The sequence below is a fragment of the Mastigoproctus giganteus genome, chromosome 4 (genome assembly GCF_048544385.1).
Source record: "Mastigoproctus giganteus isolate SK-2022 chromosome 4, ASM4854438v1, whole genome shotgun sequence".
Classification (NCBI taxonomy): domain Eukaryota; kingdom Metazoa; phylum Arthropoda; class Arachnida; order Uropygi; family Thelyphonidae; genus Mastigoproctus; species Mastigoproctus giganteus.
The window spans coordinates 215,812,955-215,838,508 of NC_143578.1; the positions used below are offsets into that span (position 1 = coordinate 215,812,955).

The 25,554-nt window shown below is 41.1% G+C and overlaps 3 protein-coding genes across 3 annotated transcripts; 1 reads left to right on the forward strand and 2 right to left on the reverse strand.

The window, feature by feature from the left end:
- The first annotated feature begins 8,305 nt into the window (after positions 1–8,305).
- Positions 8,306–10,231, forward strand: LOC150087396 (uncharacterized). Its single transcript, XM_090372470.1, has one exon. The coding sequence runs from the start codon at positions 8,306–8,308 to the stop codon at positions 10,229–10,231; it is 1,926 nt and encodes a 641-aa protein (XP_090228596.1).
- Positions 10,232–12,601: 2,370 nt separating this feature from the next.
- On the reverse strand, positions 12,602–13,837 carry LOC150087397 (uncharacterized protein F54H12.2-like). Its single transcript, XM_090372471.1, has one exon. The coding sequence runs from the start codon at positions 13,835–13,837 to the stop codon at positions 12,602–12,604; it is 1,236 nt and encodes a 411-aa protein (XP_090228597.1).
- A 1,366-nt stretch (positions 13,838–15,203) lies between these two features.
- LOC150087398 (uncharacterized) lies at positions 15,204–16,301 on the reverse strand. Its single transcript, XM_090372472.1, has 2 exons — positions 15,841–16,301; positions 15,204–15,717 (listed from the first exon to the last, which is right to left on the reverse strand). The coding sequence occupies exons 1-2, from the start codon at positions 16,299–16,301 to the stop codon at positions 15,204–15,206; spliced, it is 975 nt and encodes a 324-aa protein (XP_090228598.1).
- Between the last annotated feature and the right edge of the window lie 9,253 nt (positions 16,302–25,554).

Below are 25,554 nucleotides of genomic sequence, written 5' to 3' on the forward strand. Positions count from 1 at the left end.
CGCAAGGCCTGGGAGACTTTTCTCAGCACAACATGGAACACCGAACCCTGGTGAGTGGTATACAAAATCTGCTCAAATAACTTATTCCTTAAAGAAACAACCAAACCACATAGAAATTAAAATTTCAAATGTTTCAATTCCCAACGTATTTGCTCACAAAGACCTAGGAGTTGTTTTTGACAAAAATCTTTCATTTAATTCTCACAATGTATATGTTGCTAAAAAAATTCAAAAATCAAGATGGCTGATCAAGCAAGAAACAGCGGCGATTCAAGATAGAAAAACAGTCATTAACCATGTTCAGAGATGCATTTTTCCATTCTGTCCTATGCCTCCGAAATCTGGTCTGGCGCTCCTCAAGTTACCGTAAAAAAATTCCTTGCCCTAGAGTATTGGGTTCTTAGATGGCTGAACAATAAACTTCGTTTTCCCCGTACAATATCCAGGCAACAGCTTTACAAAAACTTAAAAACAAAGCCTCTGCAACGGATGATCAACGACTCTGGAGTCATGCTTCTTGCTAAGTTAATTGCTTCTGCATCCAGTTCACCAAACCTAGCCAACGTAATAGCTCCCACCAACAGAGAAAACTCAAGAAACCAACAACAATTCAAATCCAAACTCTCCAGACTAAAACAAATGGACAGGATGTTCCCCAATGCATCCCTTCACCTCATAAATTATCACAAAATTGATTGTAAGAGGTTGCTCAACTCTGAAGCCTACAGGAGTCTCATTTCCAAACAAATTATGAGAAATACAAACAGCTGCCTACCTACAACCCAGTAACTACATCCAGAGCCAAATGTGATGTTCTGCAATATATATTTTTGATCATTATATTCATATTCGTTGTTAATGTATATATAGAATATGCTATGTAATTTTATATATATATATATTTGTCTCCTTTGTACTGAATTTATGCTCCTAGCCTAGTGCTGTGATGGGCTTGCTGTAGTTGCAATAAATGAAAATTTATTTATTTATTTATTTAAGATAGTGACGAACAAACGTCCCAGGGGGAAGTCATTTCAACCACCCAGACACCACAAGGTGATTATACCACCACGTGGCAACAATCTATAAGCAATATACTGGATGCCATCTTCCCGGAACCAATAGAGCCAACACTGCCAGAGCAACTTATCATCTGTCAAGATAATGAAGCTTACTCAACAGACACCCAGGAGCCACCCTTCACACGGGATGAACTACAACAAATGGCAACCCAGATAAGAAACAATAAATGTCCAGGCCTGGACTACTTAGAACCCGAAATTATTAAGAAGACCGTGGAGATCGTTCCAGACCTCCTCTTACACCTATATAACAGCTACTTGGCTAAGGGCATCTTCCCCAAAAAATGGAAGACAGCAAAGGTAAAATTAATCGCCAAAAATTCGAACAAACCGCCCCACCTGCCAAACTCCTATCGGCCAATAGCTCTACTGCCGGTTGCAAGCAAACTGCTAGAAAGGCTACTCTGCACAACTATAAATCAGCATTACCAGGCAGCGAAACTCACAGAGACATCGCAATACGGATTCAAGCAGGGTTCGTCTACTGTGGAAGCCTTGCGTAGCCTATCGGAATCAGCAGCAAACTGCAATAATAAATATCTTCTAGTCATCTCCGTTGACTTCGCTGGGGCGTTCGACACTTTGGTAGCCGAGCGTACTGGCAAGACTAAGGCAGGCACAAGTGCCGATCAACTTATACTCCATAATTAGGTCATATCTCTCCGAGAGACGCATCATCGTGGAAGCACCTTATGGTAGAGTGAATCGTGATGTCCGTAGGGGCTGTCCCCAGGGTTCTGTTCTGGGGGCCGCTCCTGTGGAATATGGTTCTGGACGAGTTCTTGGCTTTGCACCTCGGTGATGTGCGCTCCCAGCCTTTTGCTGATGATTTGGTCCTCACCATTGCTGCAGATAGCAGGGCCCAGCTAGAGGAAAAGGCCAATCAGGCAATGCTGATATTGCAAAACTGGACCAGAACCCACTGCCTGACGATATCAACAACAAAGACGTCCTCCATCCTGCTAAAAGGCAAGCTTGATATACGTAGACCGCCACAAATAAAGGTGGAACCTACCACAATAAAATTAGTGACCCAGTTAAAATATTTAGGGGTTATACCGGATGGTAATCTTACCTTTAAACACCATCTAACGTATATCAGAGCCAAAATTAAAAGATACTCTGGATTGGTGGCTAGGATCGCCAGGCGGGACTGGGGGTTAAACCAACGCACCCTGTCATTGTTTTATAAAACAACCTTCCTACCCATCATCACTTACGCCTCAGCAATATGGTTTCCCAAAACAGCAACTGTAGCAAACCGACGCATCCTTGATGCAACGCAAAGAACCATCCTACTGACAGTTACACGTGCTTGTAGGACAACCAGTACCCACGCACTGCAGGTCTTGGCCGGAGCTCCCCCTTTGACTTAGAGATCACGCGCAGGGGAATGAACTACCACATAGAGAAAGGAATACCTTGTACACACCATGGCTATACTGTGGACGTTAATGCACCACAAAAAAATGAAAAGACAAGACTGCAAAAACACCTGATGCAAGTTTGGCAGGAGCGCTGGGCCAACTCAAATAAGGGAAATATCACCAGGAAATTCATTCCGAACATCGACAGGATGAACCCCAGTCCCCCAACTTGGTTTCAACCTGGCTTATACACCACCTATTTATTGACTGGTCACGAGGCCTTTAAAGCCAAGCTGGCAGCGCTGGGGATTGAGGTGGATCCGAGCTGTGCCTGTGGGGAGCTTGAGTGCTGGGAGCACATTATGTATGATTGCACCCATTATGAGGACCTCAGGTGCAGACAGATCACTGCAATACACTACCTCCCCAAGAACTTGGAATCACATATATTGGACTCACTAGAGGAATACAGGGAGCTAAAGGAATATGCCTAAAAACTATTTGGTAGGCGTAAAACACTGGTAGCCATCTACAGAAGATAAAAATAAAAAATAATAAAATAAAATAAATAAATAAATAAAATGAGACACAGAACATGCGTGGAGAGGATTCAAGGAGAACCTCCCTCAGGAACCTGCTCACTACTAATCATCTAAAACCAGCGATCGCAAGAATAACCCCATGGAGATGCGGATCTTCCCATGATGAACAGAACCGCAGCCATTGCTAACAGACTAACAACGGACCTGACCAGTGTTCATAGCTGTAGGACAAATCTGGATACCAAACGCTACCAATGACAGAGAAGACCGACGAAGATAGAGAAACTCCAAGTTGCTGCGGAGCCATATTGCCTCAAGGCTCTGCACTCTCTTGTGCAGTGCAATTCTTTTACTCCCACACCCGGCAGGGGAGGGAGGTGACGGCTTGCTGTCTCCTCTCTTCCTTGCCACACCATTCCTTCCCTCTGGTGGGCATGGGCATGCCTCATTGAATAATTGGGGGTCATCTACCCTATCGACCCTCTTCTTGCTATTTCACCCCCCAGCCTTCACTCTCCCCTCCCAGCACTTTCTCTTGCACAGTGTATAGCCCTACACGTCCAAATTTAAAATACACCAAAAAAATTCGCCCAACCTTTTAGGCACTTCAGAAACAGGCCTTCAGCGTCAAACCCCATATTAGCGCTTTAATGTAAGTGAATTAAAATCAACCGCGGTCGTTCCAATTTTATTTTAGGTCCTAGCCACTAAAATCCCAGGAAAGTAAGTGGTAGGACCTGCCAGAGTACAATTGACTCAATGGTAACACCCAGCTAGTCTCCACGTGGCGAGGTATGGGCAACGTCGGGTCCCATTAGGGACCTGGCGGCCAATAAGCCGGATAAACAATGGGCACAACATATAACACTACTCATGACCCACACACTTCTAAATTTCTGGCTTTGACAGGGTACTGTCACCGATACATAGAACATTCGTGGAGATGGGAGAAATCCCAGGAGCCGCTAGACCCTCAATATACCTCATACCTCATACACGATAGATTTGAGGGCCCCCCCACAGAAAGAAATCAAAGCTCGATAAATCAGGTGAGCGTGGGAGCCAGGCAACGGGTCCACCACAACCAATCCATCGATGCCCAAAACGCGATGTTCAAATGGTCATGAACACACCTTCCATAATGGGCAGGCGCCCCGTCATGTTGAAACCAAATGTTGCATCTCACATTTGCTGGAACATCGTTAAGTAACCCTGGTAGAACTTGTTCAAGAAAGATCGGATATTTAGCGGAGTTCATGCGGGAGGGCAACAGGTATGGGCCGAATAAGCAGTCATCGACCATACCTGCCCACACATTTCTTGCGAAGTGGTGTTGTGCCGCATGGGGGCACACACCGTGTGGGTTGTCAATGGGCCCACACATGAGCATTGTGCTGATTGAATAAGCCTTCCCGAATGAAATAAGCCTCATTCGTGAACAAAACATAGGCTGGAAAATTCATGTCTTTAACACTTTCTTGGAGAAACCACTGCGCAAAAGCCACACGTGCAGGATGATCTTGGGGAAGCAGTAAATGAACCCTTTGGAGATGAAAGGGGTGTAAGGAATCGTCGTGCCAGACACGCTGTATACTGCGACGAGACACTCACTCCTAAGGCAGAGGCAACGGCATTAGGATTATTCTGGACACATTTAACACAGTTTCTTTCTTGGCGGGAGTTCGCGTCGAACGTGGTCTTCCAGCACTACTCCTGTTACCTCTAAATGACCCATAATCGCACAAATTTTGATGCACACGCGCAAAAAAACTTTGGTCCGGTACACGTCTGTTTGGGAACCGTTGTCCATAAATTCGTTGAGCGGCTCGTCAGTAGATATGTAGGGGGTTCTAAGAAATTTGCATAAAGTCTAAATGGTTTTAAACACAATTGTATAAGATCTGGAGGGATTTAAACACTTTTGCATACTATCCCACGACTACAGGTGTGAAAATTATATTTAGTTCACATTTCGTACCCTAGATGGCGCCACATGCTTACCGGTTTTGTTTAGTTCGTATTTTTGTCCCTAGATGGCGCCATGTATATATCTCTATTTAATTTTTTTTTTACAGTACCAGTGTCTTTTTAATTAGCCATACATTCTTAAGTTGTGTCTGAAACGTTTTATTGGTACATTTTCTTCCTTTTTGTTGTATTCTCACAGTTTTAAAGCTTTATGGATAAAAAGAAAATTCCTTTTTGCTGTTTTTTACAGTACCAGAGTCTTTTTCTTGTGTGTATGCCTAATTAAAAATGTATTTTCTTTTTATCATTAAGCTGTGTGTAGAGTCTTTTTCTTGTGTGTAAGTTAACCTTTTTTGAAAATACATTTTATTATTGTATATCTGTTAATATTTTTTAACCCTTTATTACTGTCTGAAGTTGTGTGTAAACCATTTTATTGACTCATTTCCTAAAATCCAAAACTCAAACATCAAGAAAATTTCTGCTTTTTAATGAACACTTTTTAAAAAGCTACATCTATGAACATTTTTAGAACTCGAACAATCTTTTTAATAATCAAAAAAGACACAGTCTAATGAAATGGGAATAAATGAGCATAACGTTCAATATAACATTTCCTTAACTCTGATATCATACCAAGTACTGCCTGTAGAATGCTATAAGGATTAATTTCAGGTTCTTTCTGTTGCAAAGTGCATCTAGCCATAAAGTCTGTTACAACGTTATACGGAATCAGATGTCGAACCATATACTCGTAGGCTTCTTGAAATGTGATATCACTGGTGGTGAACTGTCGGCGCTGTCGTAAACATTCACGTGTTGAGCATAGTACATCCATCACGGATTCTTGCATCAGTGTGAATAGTTTAGCTTCATCCCCAAGAACAGATACAAACTCGTCAACATAGAGTATTTTTAGTGAAAGAGATTCACATTCACCCACGTCGAGAATAAACTCGCACATCTCACCATTGGAAATTGTAGCACGACCTGCTTCTGTCTCAACCGCCAAGCCCTTCGTAAATGTAATAGTTTCATGTGCACGACCCTGAACTAATAGTAATACTTCAGGCCATTTTAGTTTTATTTGCATCCATTGATCTGTCGTTAGTTTTAGATAACACGAGGTACATTCCAAAACGATCGATACTTCGAAATCAAGCAGGAGAACTCGTAGAATAGTGTTTGAACTGAGGCGACGAAAAAACACATATTTCTTCTTTGGAGTGGTACTCATCTTAACTGTTGTTGAAAAATGGCAAATGTAACGACAGAACGTATAACAATCATATATAAAGCAGTCCACAACTCGGATATGTGACTAATAATATTACACAAGAAGAAGTGCGTCATCGTAAATTGTCTAATAAGGAACTCTTACTGGTTGGTGTACTAATTGGAACAGGTTTTCTTTTGACATTAAAAGCCAACACATGTTACACTCTTACAGGATGTGGATGACATACTATTTCGGAACAGGTTTCCTTTTGACCTTAAAAGTCAACAATGTTACACCCTTACAGGATGTTTGTAGTGTTTCGTTTTGACAAAATAGTAGGATCAATGACCGAGAATTGCATAAGGCTATTGGAGAAAGTTTAAAAAGCCACCACAGTCACAGAACCATTACAGAAAAAAATATGGACACGTGGATGTGTGATGATGATTCCCTGGAGTGTGAAGCTGTCAGTCTTGCAGAAGTTATTGAGGCTGAAATAATGTATACGAATACTGTACAGTATACAGAGGTGAGTGAATTTCCTCCTATATTATCTCTTTTTATTTTTAAAAGTGATAAAAATAGTTTTATAACATTGTTTAATATTCATTTTCAGAATGCAGAATTCTTTTCCTTGTCTCCACGCGTCGAGGGGAGGGCAGGAGGATCAAACGAAGGACCTGTAAGTCTTATTCAGAATCTCATATGCAGAAGTACAATCAGAATTCCAAAAAAACGTTAAGTATTTTTTTTTTTTTTTTCATTTCTTTTCAGATTCAAATTGGTGGTGGTGATGAATCTTACGAACGATTCTACGAAATCAGTGAAGGATCAGAGAAGTATTCCTCTAAATATAAAACTAAGTATAAAACTTACAAATGCAATTACCGAGACTTACATTTGCTTGCAGGTGAACAATTTTTTCTATTGTTCAAACAGATGCTGAACCAAATTATAGGACAAGTAAACAAGAGAGAAGAATTTAGCCATGTTCGTCTATGTGTAAACGCAGACTCCCTAAAAATCTTCCATTTATGAAGATATCAGAACTGACATTAGATAGAATTATGAATGCGTTTTTCTGTGTAGATCAGTCGCGCAGTGGCTTTCTAATAACAGACACTCTATCAATCGATCTAGTTCTGATAAACATAACAAATAAAGGTGGTGCTGGTCGTTCTAAAAATATAAAAAAAAGAACTATTGTACATCTAAACACTTTCTTAGAAAAGAAGAAGTGTGTTGTCAAAATTAGGAATAATGATAATATATGCATGGGACGTGCAATAGTAACAGCTCTTTCAGCTGAACAAGACAACACCATTACATACAGAAAAGTTCGCGAAGACAGAAACGGTTTGCAGACTTCGAGAGCCAAGCAATTACATGAAAAAGCAGGCGTTTCCGAGACGGTGTGTGGAGTTGAAGAACTGCAAAAATTCCAACATGTTCTTACTCCCGAGTTTCAGATAGTTGTACTGTCAGCTGACAACGAGTTTGATGTTATTTACAAGGGCCCCGAAGCAGAGAAACAAATAGTTCTACTGTATATTGACAAACACTACGATGTAGTAAGGTCTGTGAAAGCGTTATTTGGAGCAGATTATTACTGCTCACTGTGTTTTAAAACTTTCCAAAGCATTGAAAGACTTCATACTCATTCTTGTCCATATTCATGCAATAGGTGTCGAACACGTGAGTATCATAGTGGCGATTTGGTGCTGTGTAGTGATTGTTTTCGGTATTACAGAGGAAGCAGAGAAACAAATAGTTCTACTGTATATTGACAAACACTACGATGTAGTAAGGTCTGTGAAAGCGTTATTTGGAGCAGATTATTACTGCTCACTGTGTTTTAAAACTTTCCAAAGCATTGAAAGACTTCATACTCATTCTTGTCCATATTCATGCAATAGGTGTCGAACACGTGAGTATCATAGTGGCGATTTGGTGCTGTGTAGTGATTGTTTTCGGTATTACAGAGGAAATATCTGTTTCGATGCTCATAAAAAAAACAACAACTGCTCGAGTTATCACCGCTGTTGTGAGTGTTTGCGAACGTTCAACACACAGAAGCAACACAAATGCAAACCCCCGGACTATTGCGAAAAATGTAAGATAGTTCACATGTCACAGCACTGCTATGTTCAGAAACCAGAGGACCCTAAAAAACATGTATTTATAATTTATTTCGACACCGAGACGGTGTTGCATCAGGGTGAGCATATACCAGTGCTCTGTGTTGCAAGTTTTGGAGAAGAACTGCGTTCATATGAGGGACCCAACTGTGTTACAGCATTCATGGACGAGATTTTTGGAGTTCGTGAATCGTCAAAACGTACTCGCGATGGTCGAAGCATTAGCCACATCGAACCCAAATACAAAGATGTACGGATAATAGCACACAATTTGCGAGGTTTCGATGGTTACTTCGTACTGACTTACCTCTACGGTAAGAACTTCGAACCTCGTGTTATTTTTGACGGCTCTAAAATATTAGGAATTTATCATTTGAAACTAAATCTCATCTTCTTAGATTCTTATTCGTACTTATCAGTTCCCCTTAGAAGGTTACCTGCAATGTTCGAATTACCCGAACTTCGAAAAGGATTCTTCCCACATGCGTTCCATACTCTACAAACTACAGATTATGTAGGTCCTATTCCAGACAAAAAATATTTCAAACCCGAATTTATGTCGAAGGATGATAGTGTAGAGTTCCAGACATGGTACAATCAGAAGAAAGACCAATCGTACGACTTAAAAACAGAGCTCATGGCATATACACTTGACGATGTACGGGTATTACGTGATAGTTGTAACAAGTTCAGATCTCTTCTAATCGATATCTCCGACGTCGATCCGTTCAACCAAGATATCACCATAGCAGGAACGTGTAGTAGAATTTTCGCTAGGAACTTTCTACCCCAAAACACTATGGCTATCCTCCCCCCAGGGGGGTATCGCGGGTCGAACGTCCAAAGTCGAAAAGCAATTGCATGGCTGTCGTGGCTAGAACAACAAGAGAACACACCGATACGACACGCCCGTTCGTTGGGGGGTGAGGTTCGGATTGGGCGCTTTTTCGTTGATGGGATCCGAGATAAAACAGTTTACGAATTTCATGGTTGTTATTTTCACGGATGTAGGAAATGCTATCGAGGTAATACGATACAGACAAACAGAAATCTACCCATGTCAGTTCTTTATGAAGAAACGTTGGATCGTGAAATGTTTCTGAAAAACCAAGGCTACAACGTGGTTTCCATATGGGAATGTCAATTCGATGAAATGAGAAAAAATAACCCCGTCTTGAATGCCTTTGTAGCCGATTTTAATATAACAGAACCGATTACCCCTAGAAGTGCCCTCAGAGGTGGTCGTGTGGATTGTTTTAAACTGTACCACAAAGCAGATGAAAACGAGCAGATTCATTATATGGATTTTTGCTCCTTATACCCCTGGGTGTGTAAATACGGAGTGTATCCGCGTGGCCATCCAAATGTTATTCTGAGAGATATCGATTACAGTAACAAAGCATACTTTGGCATTGCTAGTGCACGTGTGCAAGCACCAGAGAAGTTGTTTCTTCCAATATTACCGATAACGTGTAATGGGAAGTTAATTTTCCCTCTGTGTGCAAAATGTGCTCAGGAGGAATCAACTCTCTGTAATCACGAAGATACGACCATAAAAGGAGTATGGACAACTCCAGAACTGGATTTGGCACGCGACTATGGCTACAAAGTTGTCGAATTCTACGAAGTGTGGCACTTTGATGAAACACACGAATCTTTGTTTGGTGGGTATATCGATACCTTCTTGAAAATTAAACAAGAGGCTTCGGGGTGGCCTCAGGGTATCGATCGTGACAGTTACATCCAAGAATTAAAGCAGAAAGAAGGTATTACACTTGATCATGCCCAAATTAAAAAAAAACGCATCCCGGCGTGCTTTGGGAAAATTATGCATGAATTCTTTATGGGGAAGGCTTGCCATGCGGACAAATCGTGTAAATACTGTTCTATGCTCGTCCTACTCAAACCTCGTTGAACACTTCATGGATGACAGTAAAATTATTCACGATGCTCGACTAGTCACTGAAGAAAAAATGCTGATAGCATACAGCCTTCTTGAAGGTACAGAACCTCCATATCGCAAAGGAAACGCTGTAATAGGATCCTTTGTTGCCTCATACGGTCGAATTAAACTGTATAAAGCCATCGCACCTCTGGGAGAGCGTTTAATTTATACAGATACCGACAGTTTGGTATTCTCATATAAACCAGGCGATACACTTCCAGCTACAGGCCACTCACTAGGTGAACTAGTAGATGAATTGGAAGGTGACACTATTTTAGAATTCGCTACTTCAGGACCCAAATCGTATTCGTACAGAACACGCTCGGGCAAATCTGTAACAAAATGTAAAGGCATTACCCTAAACGAGAATAACAGCCGACTCGTAAACTTGGATGTAATGCGATCTGCAGCAACGGGTGAACAAGTTGAAGTGACAGTTCCTGTACCGTTCAGCGTGAAACGTGACAAATGGCAGTGCAAGCTACTCCACACATCGTTAACTAGGCGGTATGGTTTCACATTTAAGAAGCGCATAGTTGGAGAGCACACCTGTACATTCCCATATGGAAACTTCCGTGAAAAACACAATCAAAAATGATTCGTCGGTTATAACCCTGTCACTATGTGTTCCTTTATCCACCCCTTCACATGTGTCGCTGCCGGTGGTACTCAAAGCGGTAAAACAACCTTCATTCTGTCCCTTATTAAAAACAGCAAACAGCTAATTTCACCCCCTCCGGAGAGAATAATTTACTGCTACTCTGAAGAGCAGGATCGGTTCTTACAGTTTCCGCACGTTGAATTCGTAAAAGGCTTAAATCTGCCCGAAGTCGATAGACGTGTCAGAAATCTAATCATAATCGACGATCTCCTACACGTTGCAAAAGACAGTTCCGAAATCGCTGAAATATTCATTAAAGGAAGCCATCACAGGAACACAAGTATCTGTCTTCTCTCCCAAAATTTGTTCTGTCAGGGTAGTCAATATAGAACCATCAGTCTTAACTCACACTATTTAATCGTTTTTAAAAACCCCAGAGATTCCCGACAAATATCTCACCTAGCCTCGCAAGTATTTCCAGGGCGTTCGAGTGTTCTAGTCGAAATTTATAAGGAGGCCACAGAAAAACCGTTCTCATATTTATTACTGGACTTTCGACAAGATACACCAGAACAATTACGTCTGCGCTCGTGTATATTACCGGAGGACGGCCCGTCAATTGCATATGTACCTTCATGGCTAAAAGACTCCGAAAACATAGTGACTTCATCAGGTTTTTGTCTGGTGCCAGCCCCAAGCAAGCAAATACAATTTTGAGACAGGCATCACATTCTCAGGTCACTGTTTTGTGCGAACTGTGTAAGAATTTACTAAGAGGTAACATACCAATCACCCCCAAAGAACGTCTTAGACTGCAGCGCAAAAAGAAACTGCTACGTGTTCTAGCAGATAAAACTGTCCCCTTCACAAAGCGACGGAGACTTATTACCCAGCAAGGAGGAGCGCTGTTTCCCTTACTAGGCAGTCTGATAATTCCACTGATAACATCGCTAATAAGAAAATGAACGACTCGTTCAAAAAATATTTACTCCTGGCACCACCAGAACACCAAAGGATGATTTCTCTAGACGAAGAGATGTCCGAAATTCTGAAGAGACAGGACATGTCGATCGAATCCAAGGTGAAGGCCTACCTTCAAACATTGCAGGCTTTTCTGGGACTGAAGAAGAAAAGCAGGCCTCCGGAGGAGGCCCTCGTGCTCCCTCCCGCGGCGGCCGGGGAAAAGCGCGCGCCCAAACGTGCAAGGAAGAAACCGTCGATTCTGACGTCTCCCCGTCGCTTGAGAGGAAAGAAAATACAGTGGATAAGCATGTAAGTAGACAATTTTTTTTTTTTTTTAAATTTGTTTATTTAAGTGATCGATTACATCTAAAGTGGCAAGAATATCATTGCCCCACAAATTTTTACAATAACATTCGTTAACAATCTGTCTCATAGTAATACCGCGACATCTATGGGTTAAAAAGAAAACACAATGCAGTCCACAAGCTATAGATTCCCGATGTTGTATTACAGTCTTGTTATGAGTCCACTTGCGACTTTGCCTTTTCAGAAACGCCGCAAAATCTTCGGGAGGGGGGCGAGCAAACGTGTCGAAGTAATCGGCTTCTTCTTCTCCGAGGTAGATAGCTATCCAATGGGTTCCTGGTCTGTCGGATGGATCGGTGTTGACAACTAGAAGAAACGGTTTACTAAGAATGTTCGTAGGCAGTTCGTCGCGAGCACATACACTTATGGGGTAATCTTTAACAACACTTTCCAACAAACGTGCTATTTCTTCAGTGTTCATAATCCAGAAGAACCGATCTGTCTTTTGTCATCGAAACCACGTTCTCGAATTCACTGTACAAGACGCACGTGACGTTTTCAGGCAATGGTGATGAAAATTTCAGTTCGAGACGTACGCTCCCCCGTTTCAGTGCACTAACATGTTGACCGATGGCATTTTCGTCTGGTGATAGGTCAAAAGCGTACACAACATTACCGACTGAATACTCGGAATATGACAAATCGTTTCCGGTGTCTTCCGTCCATTTATTTAATGAAGAGAAGAGCGACAGATACGATCTCGTATACTGTCCTGTCTTAAAGTCAGGAGTCAGAGGTATTGACGGGTACTGAATACCATCGGCCGTCACTTGTAAGTAACACAGGTTGAAGTGAGAGAAATTAAAAGGGTTACGAGCATATGATCCATTGAAACCTTCGCTAGACACCAAACCCACAATCACTCGCGATGGGATTTGTCCTAGGAATATATTATCACGTGTGGAATCTACCATTCCTTTGGGAATAGAAAAGTATGTCACGTTCACGCGATTAATCGGGTACACGAGCGGGTTCTTCTCTAAAACAGTGATGTGTGCGAGTTGAATCTGAGGATTCAATTTCACTTTACGTACGAATAACGTTGCTTCCATAATGTTCAACTTGGCAGTTGACGAATCGTTGGAAAGCAAACAAAATTCGGGGGAACTTCTTACCAGTCGTAAACGGAGGGAGACGTTATTCACTATGTATTTAGATTGGTGACACAGATCGAGTCGAAGTCTTCCTAACATCTCTGCAGTTTTCGATTTTGAGAAGGATTTCGATCGTTGGTACATACCACTATCATCCTTCTCGAACATCTGTTTAACATCGGTGTACTGATCTTTGACGTACATCTCAGTTGTCAGTTGCGAATTCTTGGCTTCCCGTCCATAGTTAAGAAGTGTTTCCAGGTATGCACGATAAGGGTACGTATTCGACGATGGGTTAATCAGTTTGTCTTGTACAAAGAGATCGACTTGACTGAATAGAGAGTGAAAGAAATTGTTAACGACTCCTACTTTATCATTTTCTTCCAGATCTTTTCCATCGCTTCTGGTGATTCGCACCTTCAACCGCAAATAACTTTTCCCGAGGTCTAGATATTCTTCTGAAGTCCCCGGAATATAGAATTCGATCGGGCCTACACTATCTACAGATGCTAGAGGAAGGAAAGTAACATACGACGACCGTTCGACACACATATTAGTGGCGGGTTTACTGAAAAGATCCAGCTCAGACATCATAACCTCCATCGAAAATATCGCGACGTCTACGTTTACCACCGCTCTGATTACGCACCTTGTCTTTAATGGCTTGTCCGACTTCTGATACACGATTTAAAAACGAACGTTTAGCTGGAATACCTGATACTACATCATCAACGATATTTCGTCCTGCCGACAGTACTTGTCGACCGATGAAAGCTGCTGCAGGTTTCAGTATCGGAGTCAGAAAACGGAATGCTGTTCGGAAGATGCTTCCTAAACCGTGACCTCTCTGGATAGAGGGCCCAGCGAAGTATGGGTTCCCCCCTGCTTGTATTGTGTAGTAATGGACGTACGCATTCATCGTTCACGGAAATGGAGTTTAATTGTAGTCTTTCCCTCACTGAACGGCACGAATTCACCGCTATCTGTACGCACTTGGATTGTAACGGTATGGAACGTGTTTAACTGGAGGGGATAATAATCTAAATGCGAGAACTCTCCGTTATTGGAAAACGATACGACACGTAACAGTGGCGCTTTCGTGTCGCCTACAACCTGATCCTCAATTAGATTACAATAGACGAAATAGGAACTGACACCCCTATATATATCTGCCTGATACTTAGCGTAAACTCTACCTTCTAAATCTCTGCCTAGTTTTTCGAAACCTAGCATCTGACCGAGTCCTGTTTTTGGGAATCGAAGGTAAACCGATGGATCGATTTCGATAGATACTATACCTATGGAGTTCACTTTTGCATCGAGTTGGGGTGCCAGTTTCATCATTGCGTTAAGCACCTGTGGTATACTTTTGTAGCTCCCTCGTGGTAGTTTACAGACCTGAACAGCTTCTGCTTTCACACCCCGATATGTGATCGTTCTATTGGCTGCTTCTTTAGGCAATGTGATTTCCTTCTTGGAAACCCACTCACCGACGTGATAATTTCTGAAAATATGGAACCCTCCTTGATCCTCGCTAAATGTCTTATCGATACCTATAACCCGTGTAAAAACTTTAGAGATTTTCACTATACCCTCGTTCTTCACCCTTAACGTGAACTGTTCTTTCGTTCCGTCAGTTTTCACTTTCAGTTGAATATCACTGTCGACAGAATTAACATCATCGATAAGTTTTGAGGAAGTGGTATACATTTCTTTTAATACTGTCATCGCTCTGACTTCTTTTTTCTTTTTGGGGTGTATTGTGAATATGTTCCATCCATCGGAGATATTATCCCATGAAAGAGGAAAATGTACTTATGCAAGTGCTACTTCCCATTTGCCCGAGAGAGAAACAGCATTAGGCAGTTCCACTGTGAATTGTGACTGAGAATTTCTAGGATGCAGATCCATACTAGCATTACTGGGTAGTGTAAGGAAAAACATCTTGTGAGCTGACCCAGCTGTTGAAGCTTTGTGGGTAGCCTAACCATTTGACTAATAACTGACGTTGTCCTCTAACTGTCCTTTGTTTAAGTACCTTTTCGATGGGGTAGACGTCAGGTGGTAGATTATCGTCAAAGTTAACTTTCTGTAACTGTGTTTCGTAAAACGTTCCTTCTATCTGCTCACCATCACGGCCTGTCACACTGTACACAACAGGGTTACGCTTCAAAACACGTGTAATAGTAAACACTTCTCTCGTCCAATTCCCCCAGTAACCTTTGCGAAAAGGGTGAGACCCGCTGCTCAAAACAACTCTATCTCCGATTTTAAATTTCGGTTTCGGGGTTTTGCTATGGCTGTGGTAGAGCCTATTATACACTTCTTCTTCGTTAGCAAGTGTGACTTTTACAGGGGCCATACCTATAGAACGATGGGTAGTACGATTATACGTAGCCACAATATCGTCGAGTACGTGAATATATTTCTGACTTTTGGAATAAGAAATCCACTTATAAATTTTTTCTTTCAGTGTACGAATGAAGCGCTCGGCAATAGCTGCCTTCTTTTCCGATCTTGTTGTATAGAAATTGATACCAAGGGATTGGAATAACCGACGAAGAGACGCATTAGTGAATTCTTTTCCTTGGTCGGTATTAACACAAAACGGTGTTTCTTCTTCGAAAATAGATCTGAACGCCTGCACCACCTCGTTGGCATTTTTGCTTTTCAGTTTTCTGACCCAAGAATATCGCGAGAAGCAATCCACACAAACCAGAAGGTAACGATATCCATCGTTTGAGTCAGCGAGAGCCGACAGGTCACCCAGGTCACATTGAAAAGTGTGATTAAGTCCGGGAACTTTAATTTGATTCCTCCGAAAATTAATTCTTTGCTGTCGATGTCTCACGTAAGTAGGTTGACTAGCTAGGAATTCGCGCACAACACGTCTGGGTAATTTAGTATGTTTTTGAAGAGCGTCAATAGAACTGAAACTACCTATTACTTTAGGATTATAATAGTCTGCTAACATTTCTCTATCTCCACAGGTAGGAATGGACAGTGTCGAAGGCATCGCACTATTTATATTTGTCATCATCCTGATAGTGATTATTATTATCTCCGAACCACAACGTGAAGATTGGCGGATGGACTGCTTCCACCCATCTGAAAATGTTACTGTTTGTTCATAGATGTAGCTTTTTTAAAAAAAAAAAATGTTCATTAAAAGCAGAAAATTTTTCTTAGATGTACCTTTTTTTAAAAAAAGTGTTCATTAAAAAGCAGAAATTTTAGTTTAGAAATCTTTATTGCAATAATAATAATAATGGTAATACAATGGATACATTGCAATAAGCCCTTCACGGCCACAAGGCCAGGGGTTAACAGTGATATTACAATATGTAAGAAAGGAAATTAATAAATTAAATATAAAATACATATATGAACGAATCAAAAGTAAATGGAGCTCAACACTCAAAGTATAACACAATTATCAACATCACAATGAACAGATAATATACAGGTGGAAAATTACAAGGCTCGTTGGTAAGCCATCTTCATGTCGCATTTCTGGATTGCGGCGTTAAGGCGAGCTTCAAGGAGCAGAATCAGGGACGGGGAAGTACAATTTAAGGATGCGGCGTCTATACTCCTTATCACTAGAAAACTTATTAAGGTCAGCATCCAAAGACTGGGCACATGGAAGTAGCTGATATGGCAGAAACCTATCGGATAGGTGGAGACGGCTGAGATGTGGGCATAGAGCTGGAGTCGCTCTGAGGGAAGGCTGAGGGACTCTCCAAGAGCACAGGTCCCAGAATGATGGTGCCGAGATCTTTCCAGTAATCATTTTTACAGTTGTGGTAAGGCATTTCACCTTAATCAGCGTGGGAAGCCTGTGAATTTTTATCAAACTGGCCATTTCAGTTGTCCTTAACTGTGGAGGAAGTTTATGTTTGTTTATGACCCATTTTAAGAGCCAAAACTCAGTAGAAAAGAGTGGTCGAATTGTGCTAGGGGCGGCAGATGCCCATACTTCTGCAGCATATAGAAGCGGAGAGTATACCGTGCTTTTTATATATCTTCTGGTGATCGTTACTTCATTAATGTAATGCAAATGCTGTTTGGCCATCCATCGGAGTCGAGCTGCCTGGGTGAGCAGCTTTTCCATGTGGTTACCAAAGCAGAGCTTAGGATCAAAAACAACCCCCAAATCAGTATGTTTCTTGACGATGGGAATAGGGGAATTGCATAGTATTGGCTGAATATAGGAAGGCGTTTTCTTTAACGAGAATATCATAAATTCAGACTTTTCTGGATTTATTTTTAGTCCAAACTGGTTGAGGTAGTTTGCAAATTCCAGAAGTATATTGTTAATTGATGCTGTTATCACAAGAAGATCATCATGTGGAGAAATCAGTGTGAGGAGCTTCATATCATCAGCATAGCATAGAGTATCATGCCTGGACTCAACAAGCGGCGAGATGAGCGCTGTAAATAAGAGGCCGGATAAGACACCACCCTGTGGCACGCCTGAAGAGACACATCGCTCGTATGTTTGGCCGTGGACAGTAAGCCGGATTATTCTATTTTGAAGGAGTGAGGTGAGGAACTGTAGGGTGTCTCCCTTGATTTGATAATGGTCTGAAAGTAGCTTCAGCATTGCAGGAACATTTATTGAGTCAAATGCTGCTTCGAGGTCTACATAAGTGACTGCAAGCTCTGCATGAGATTCAAACGCAGAGAGGATAGAGCTGGTGGTGGCTAAGAGATTAGTCACAGTGGATCTATGAGGAAGAGAGTAGTGGATTTGATGAGGCTGATGTGGAAGAAGTTGTTTAGTTAAAATGGGGAGAAGTATCTTCTCTAGGAGTTTTAGAAGACTTGAGGCATTGGAGATTGGCCGGTAGTGCTTAAGAAGAGTAGGTGATTGAATTTTTGGTATAGGCTTCACAAGGTAGATGTTCCATTGCTGGGGAAAGAAATTACTTGACAAAATAGCATTAAAAATAGTTTGAAGGGGACCCAAAATGTATGAGCTAAGACATTTAATAATGAATTGGGGTATTTCATCTGCACCTGCCTTAGCAGAAGCCGGTGTAGAATTTATGGCAGAAATAAGCTGTTCCCTGGAAATTGATACTGCAGAAAGCGTGTCGGGGGGGATTTCAGTTGTTGGTGTCTCAAGATGAGGACATTGTTCCGAGTTCGAGGCAAATCTGGATATAAAGTCTAGCCACTGGTTAGGTTCAAGTTTTTGTGGGAAATCAGAAGGCCGTTCAAAGTAGGGGGTTTTTCCTCTACGAAGGGTGCTGACCATATAATTCTTAATTGCTTGAGATTTCAGCCTGTTGAATGTTGCACGGGATCTAGAGTAGGCTATCCTGTCTTGAACACTTTGCGACTGCTTCCACATTTTGTGGAGTTGCTGTTTTAATTTGAAGCTCATATTAAGATGGGGAGTCCACCATGCTCTGGACCGAGGCATAATAGAAATTCTCTTTGATGCTGCAAATGTCGCAATCGTCTTAAGCCAATTAGTAAGCAGATTTACTGCAATTTCAAGATCACAGTTTTCAAGGACTGACCACGGGATGGCAGAGGCAGCCTCAACACATTTAGCAATGCTCAAAAATCTGGGACTAACTATTACTCTGGTGTTAATTGAATTCACAACATTGAAGTTTGGAGCAGGTATCTGTAAAATAACAATAATTGGCTTGTGGTCCGAATTAAAATAAGTCTCTGGCATGTAATCAGGTGTGCAAGGAAAAGAAGCAAGGATGAGATCTAGTTGATTGTTACCTCTGGTCGGGAGGTCATTAATCATTTGTAACCCAGTACAAGATAGGTTTGACAGGAGCATTTGCTGAAGGTTAGCTAGTTGGGGAGGAAGATTAAAGTCTCCACAGACAAAGTGCAAAGCTGAAGGATGAAGCTGGTTAATGATCCAGTTTGATATTTCATGGATGGCGTCATATGAAGGTGCTGGGGGTATATATATGGCAATTACATCTATAAGAACGCTATTGTAGCTGAGAGTAACAGCGAGAGCTTCATATGCTGTTGTTTTGCTAGATACTTGATGAACTAGTGAGGCCTGTGAGCTCTTAAAGAAAATGGCAACGCCGCCTCCTCTTTGGTCAACTCTGGAAGTAAACGCTGATTTATACCCAGCTGGAGCACAAGATGTGAAAAATTCTTGGTCTTTATCAAGCCAGGTTTCTGTAACACAGAGAATATCGATATCACTAGCGAGCAAGATTTGATCAATGATATCCAGTTTGTTGCGGAGGCTTCTAACATTCTGGTACAAGACTCTGATTATGCAAGTTTTTTGGATCTTTTTAAGGCATGTGTCTCTAATATTTTTATTCAAGGCAGGCTTTCTAATTTGTCGATTCGTGACCCACGTTGGGATGAGCATTCCCGAACTGTTATTTATTGGTGGTTGAAGGCTGATGGTACCAATTTTTTGATGCCGCTGTTTGTCACCACTTGTATAATTTTGAATTATGCTGCGCACATTTTGAGAAATTGCCCGGAATGTGGGGCATTCATGCTTGTTCCCTTTCAGCGTTGATTGCTATCGAGGATTGTTAATTAGTTGAGGTTGTTGATGGGGGCTCTTTTTCTCAGAAAATGGTCTGATATATATACCTTGGGGCCAGGAGGCTGGATCTATAACTTTTTTATAGACAGCAGGAGAACACATTATAAGGAAAGAGGCATAGCGTGTTTGCCGGCTTTTAAGCCGTTTAACCTGAACTGAGAGGTTATGTTCCTCGTTAAACATTCTCATTATAGATTCAGGAGATGTTCTAGGTCCAAATCTGGATGCAAAAATCTTGGCTTTGGTGGAAACTACCGAGATGTTATATTTCTCGGCCAGTGTCAGACGAGATTTAGAAGCTGTTACTAGGCGGGGCAGGGAGATCTGGTTATGAATATTAGCGTGATGGGAAAGGCAATCAATATTGATATCAGAAAGGCATCCAGAGGAATTTGAGGCAGGGTTGGCTGTGGTAATGAGGGAACTTTGTTTATCTCCAGATGGGACGTAAGTATCGCTAGAAGGGCTGTTGGTAAGCATACCAGCATATGACGTGGGCAGAGCTTGATGGGCGTTTATTGAATTACTGTTTAGTTCTGGGGCTTGTAGGGAGTGTTTACTATTTTCTGGTGGTTTCTCTGGTTGGGGTACTTCTTCATAAGATTGCAGCTGTGGTTGGTCACTAGCCTTCTGCTGAGGGCGTGATTGGGCCCTGTTAATGTGCTCAGTCGGAGTGTCTTGAGATCTATCTCCTGATTGTCTCGAGTGAATTTGAGCATGGGAGCTAGGCTTTATAAGGCTAGGAGGTTTGACAGTTTGTGTAGATTTTGTCCGTTTATTTATTATTGGTGGCTGAGATGTCAGCTTTCCATTTTCGCTCACCAAAGAGCAGAGGTCAGAGAGCATATGTGTGATATGTTTATTTTGGTTCCTCAGCGAGTAAACTTCATCCTTCAGATCCTCAATTTGGGATCTCAACTGGTGAATTAGGAGGACCAAGAAGTCTACGCTGTCTGACTGTAGAGGAGGGGTCGACACTGTAGCTTCGGCGTTAATTCTTGGAGATTCATCTTCACGTTGAAAAGTACCTGTTGTGACTAGCGTCTGGTTTGAGGTGGAGGACACATTAACGACCGAGGCACAATTTTGATCATTAGTTTCCGGTGGAGACTTGGACTGATTAGCGCTGCATACACCGTGGTTGGCAGTCCCGTCAGGTAGTTTCGTCGCATGCGATGGTCATAAGTTCAGGCAAACCAGTATTTGAATGTTGAATGAGATCAGTTAACATCTGGTCGATACGGCTAGTTTCAGTCTGGGATAGAGGAAGTTCAGATACTTCAGCGTCTTCTCTAAGGCATTTATCACATGCGAACCTTCTCCGACGTAGTTTAGAAAGATGTGCGATGTCTGTTTTAACTGAGTGGGCACAAAAGTTTAATTTGCATACATGACATCGAATGGTTGGTTCCTTCCCGTCGCGGCAGGCTAGGCAGACGAATTGTTGCAAGTTACTCTGTTTCTGTGACATGCCTGATTTAGGGTCTTTAAATTGCTTGGAAGTAGTGAACAATGTTCAATTTTATTAGTTAGTTTTAATTCCGAGTAGTGTGTTTGCTCTGGCACTATAAAGCTTGCAGCTTTTATATTCGCGTTTCCAAAGAGATTACTGAGAAAACACAAGAAAACATAAATGGTTGTGACAGGTGTGCTAAGCACAAAAGACAGAAGAGAGGGAGGATTTCCCTAGGGAACTCAGTAGTGGCGATGCTTTCTAACTTGGTCAAGGTTGACTCATTGTCCACTTAAGCCTTAAGGGTAGTGGGGCGTTTGCTAAATTCTTGAGGGCTAAAGCGCTGTGCATACATCGTAATGAAGAAATTTCAAACGTGAGCAGAATAATTTAAAAAATCAGAAATACCTGTTTATTATATCACGAAGATGATACCACATCAAGCTTGAGCAGAGGAAGAGGAATTCATTAGTAGGCGAATCATTTCATAACGTCAAGTATAACTAATCTAAAACTGAATTAATATCAGGAGCGTAAACGAACACCACATGCCACAACTCGCGCACGCGCATAAATTCTCTTTGATGTTTGAGTTTTTTTTGATTTTAGGAAATGTTTCAATAAAAGGGTTTACACACATAAGTTAAGACAATAACAAAGGGTTACAATAATAATAAAAAACCTCTAATTAAAACTATCTTCATATTGAATCTCTATGGAAACGAACCTATAAAAAGCTTTACACCCACACAAAAAAAAAAGACACTGATGGAGTAGTTAATACTATGACAAGACAATGAATTTTTCTTTTTATCAAAGGATCAATAAAGGTTTAAAACTGTGAAAAGACACACTCGAAAGAAAATATTTTTTATCACTTTTAAAAATAAAAAGTTCTCATGGTGGTACATAACACAAATATTCCGATGAGCTTATTTGATATGCTTATCGCTTCAGTAAAATAAAAAAGATGAGGAGGAAGTTGTCATGGTGTGACATTATACAATTAACCGATGAGATTATTTATCGCTTCAGTAAATAAAAAGTGATGGAGAAAGTCGTCATGTTATTACATTTATCGCTTCAGTAAAATTAAACGTGAAGGAGGAAATTGTCAAGTTGCGACATTACACAATTAACACAAATATTCCGATGAGCTTATTTGATGTGTTTATCGTTTCAGTAAATAAAAAAATGATGGAGGGTGTCGTCATGTTACTATTCTTCTTGCGTTATATTGTTAAGCACATATCCCGGTAGGCGTAGACCAAAAAAACAGGATGGGTAGACGTTGTCACGCTACTATTCTTCTTGAGTTAAGCATATATCCACGGGTGGAGTAGACCTAAAAACTATGCAACACCGGATGTGTAGAACACTTTATATATGAGTTGTATACCCTCTGTCGTTACATTCACTGTTTTTCTACAACTTTTGTGTTTTTCAAGTATCAGATCTGCTAAGATTCTACAAGTCTGTACTATGGAGCCACGTTGTGAATACATGCGTTTTCCCCGCGGTTGGCATGGACTCGATGGTAGGCCATTCCTCAACTGGCAGGGGGAGGTTGAACTTCCAAACAAGTACAAAGTGATACAGCAAAAAGAAAGAAGATACTGTGAAAGTATACGTTTTCCCCGTGGTTGGCAGGGACTCGACGGTAGGCCTTTCCTCAACTGGCAGGGGGAGGTTGAACTTCCAAACAACTACAAAGTGATACCGCAAAAAGAAAGAAGATGTAGTGAAAGTATACGTTTTCCCCGTGGTTGGCAGGGACTCGACGGTAGGCCATTCCTCAACTGGCTGGGGGAGGTTGAACTTCCAAACAACTACAAAGTGATACAGCAAAAAGAAAGAAGATGTAGTGAAAGTATACGTTTTCCCCGTGGTTGGCAGGGACTCGACGGTCCAAACAGCTACAATGTGATACAGCAAAAAGAAATGTTTCAGACACAACTTAAGAATGTATACAGAGAATACATGTACAACTGATTAAAAAAATGTATTTTCTTGCCTTTCCTCAACTGGCAGGGGGAGGTTGAACTTCCAAACAACTACAAAGTGATACCGCAAAAAGAAAGAAGATGTAGTGAAAGTATACGTTTTCCCCGTGGTTGGCAGGGACTCGACGGTAGGTCTTTCCTCAACTGGCAGGGGGAGGTTGAACTTCCAAACAACTACAAAGTGATACCGCAAAAAGAAAGAAGATGTAGTGAAAGTATACGTTTTCCCTGTGGTTGGCAGGGACTCGACGGTAGGCCATTCCTCAACTGGCTGGGGGAGGTTGAACTTCCAAACAACTACAAAGTGATACAGCAAAAAGAAAGAAGATACAATGAAAGTATACGTTTTCCCCGTGGTTGGCAGGGACTGGACGGTCCAAACAGCTACAATGTGATACAGCAAAAAGAAATGTTTCAGACAACTTAAGAATGTATACAGAGAATACATGTACAACTGATTAAAAAAATGTATTTTCTTTTTATCACATGCATGGCTAATTAAAATGTATTTTTCTTTTTATCAGTACTTGGTATGGTATCAGAGTTAAGGAAATGTTATATTGAACGTTATGCTCATTTATTCCCATTTCATTAGACTGTGTCTTTTTGATTATTAAAAAGATTGTTCGAGTTCTAAAAATGTTCATAGATGTAGCTTTTTAAAAAGTATTCATTAAAAAGCAGAAATTTTCTTGATGTTTGAGTTTTGGATTTTAGGAAATGAGTCAATAAAATGGTTTACACACAACTTCAGACAGTAATAAAGGGTTAAAAAATATTAACAGATATAAAATAATAAAATGTATTTTCAAAAAGGTTAACTTACACACAAGAAAAAGACTCTACACACAACTTAATGATAAAAAGAAAATACATTTTTAATTAGGCATACACACAAGAAAAAGACTCTGGTACTGTAAAAAACAGCAAAAAGGAATTTTCTTTTTATCCATAAAGCTTTAAAACTGTGAGAATACAACAAAAAGGAAGAAAATGTACCAATAAAACGTTTCAGACACAACTTAAGAATGTATGGCTAATTAAAAAGACACTGGTACTGTAAAAAAAAAATTAAATAGAGATATATACATGGTGCCATCTAGGGACAAAAATACGAACTAAACAAAACCGGTAAGCATGTGGCGCCATCTAGGGTACGAAATGTGAACTAAATATAATTTTCACACCTGTAGTCGTGGAATAGTATGCAAAAGTGTTTAAATCCCTCCAGATCTTATACAATTGTGTTTAAAACCATTTAGACTTTATGCAAATGTGTTAGAACCCCCTACATATCTACTCTCGTCCATTGCCCTCTGGTAGTCCATACACTAGGTGCATGTCTACCAGCTCACAGTTCGTATATCGATGCATGCGATTCGTGCGGCGACTACTGCTTGAATGAGTAAACCAGAAATTTTCCCTCTCGCAAACAGATGAACAGTGCCGTCTACCGACTTATGGTGACGTTTCCGGTTATGGGTTCCTATGCGATTCACATTCCTTTAGATGTTACATACCTCCCCTAAACCTTTGTATCAATATTTTTGAGACACCTTGTATACAAGCTGTAACAAATTGAGGCAGTCTGTAAACTTTCACTGGGAGTTAGGACTAGTTCCACTGACAATTGCACGAAGGCTGACTGCACTTGACTACGGATTTGCGCTTTTCTTCTCTGTAGGCAGAATCTCTGGTCCACACATCCAAATAAATGTTTGCGGAGCACAGCGCGCCGATGATGCTGTTCGGAAAGTGCCGCTTAAAGGTCGAGAGCTTCTTCAGGTTAGAGCAGAGCACTGTACGGTTTCTGTGGGTCTACCAGTGATATTGCAGCATACGATTTCCCAGATATTAATTAAGTCGAGAGCAGGGGAGCAAATATTAAGCGCCATGGTGAGCTTCCTCGCATATGCCAGGTGCTGGGCTCGGGTTTATCTGAAATTTTTGCGGAGCTGTGATTTTGGTGTTCTATAGGGTAAGTGAGCCCAATTGTTGGCCCACTTTAGGACCCAGAATTCCAGATCCCACAGCGTCTTCAGACTAGACATAGGAGCAGCCGACCAAACTTCAATCCCATAAGTGATGATAGAACTAAAATAGTAGAGGAGAAATTTTCTGACTGTTTCCTTGTTGTGCGCTCTACAGAGATTAAGTTTCATACCCCAGAAAGCCAGTAATGCCCTTGAACGCAATTCCTGTATTTGTTCCTAATACGTTAGGTTTTCGTCCAATACAACTCCTAGGAATTTTACGG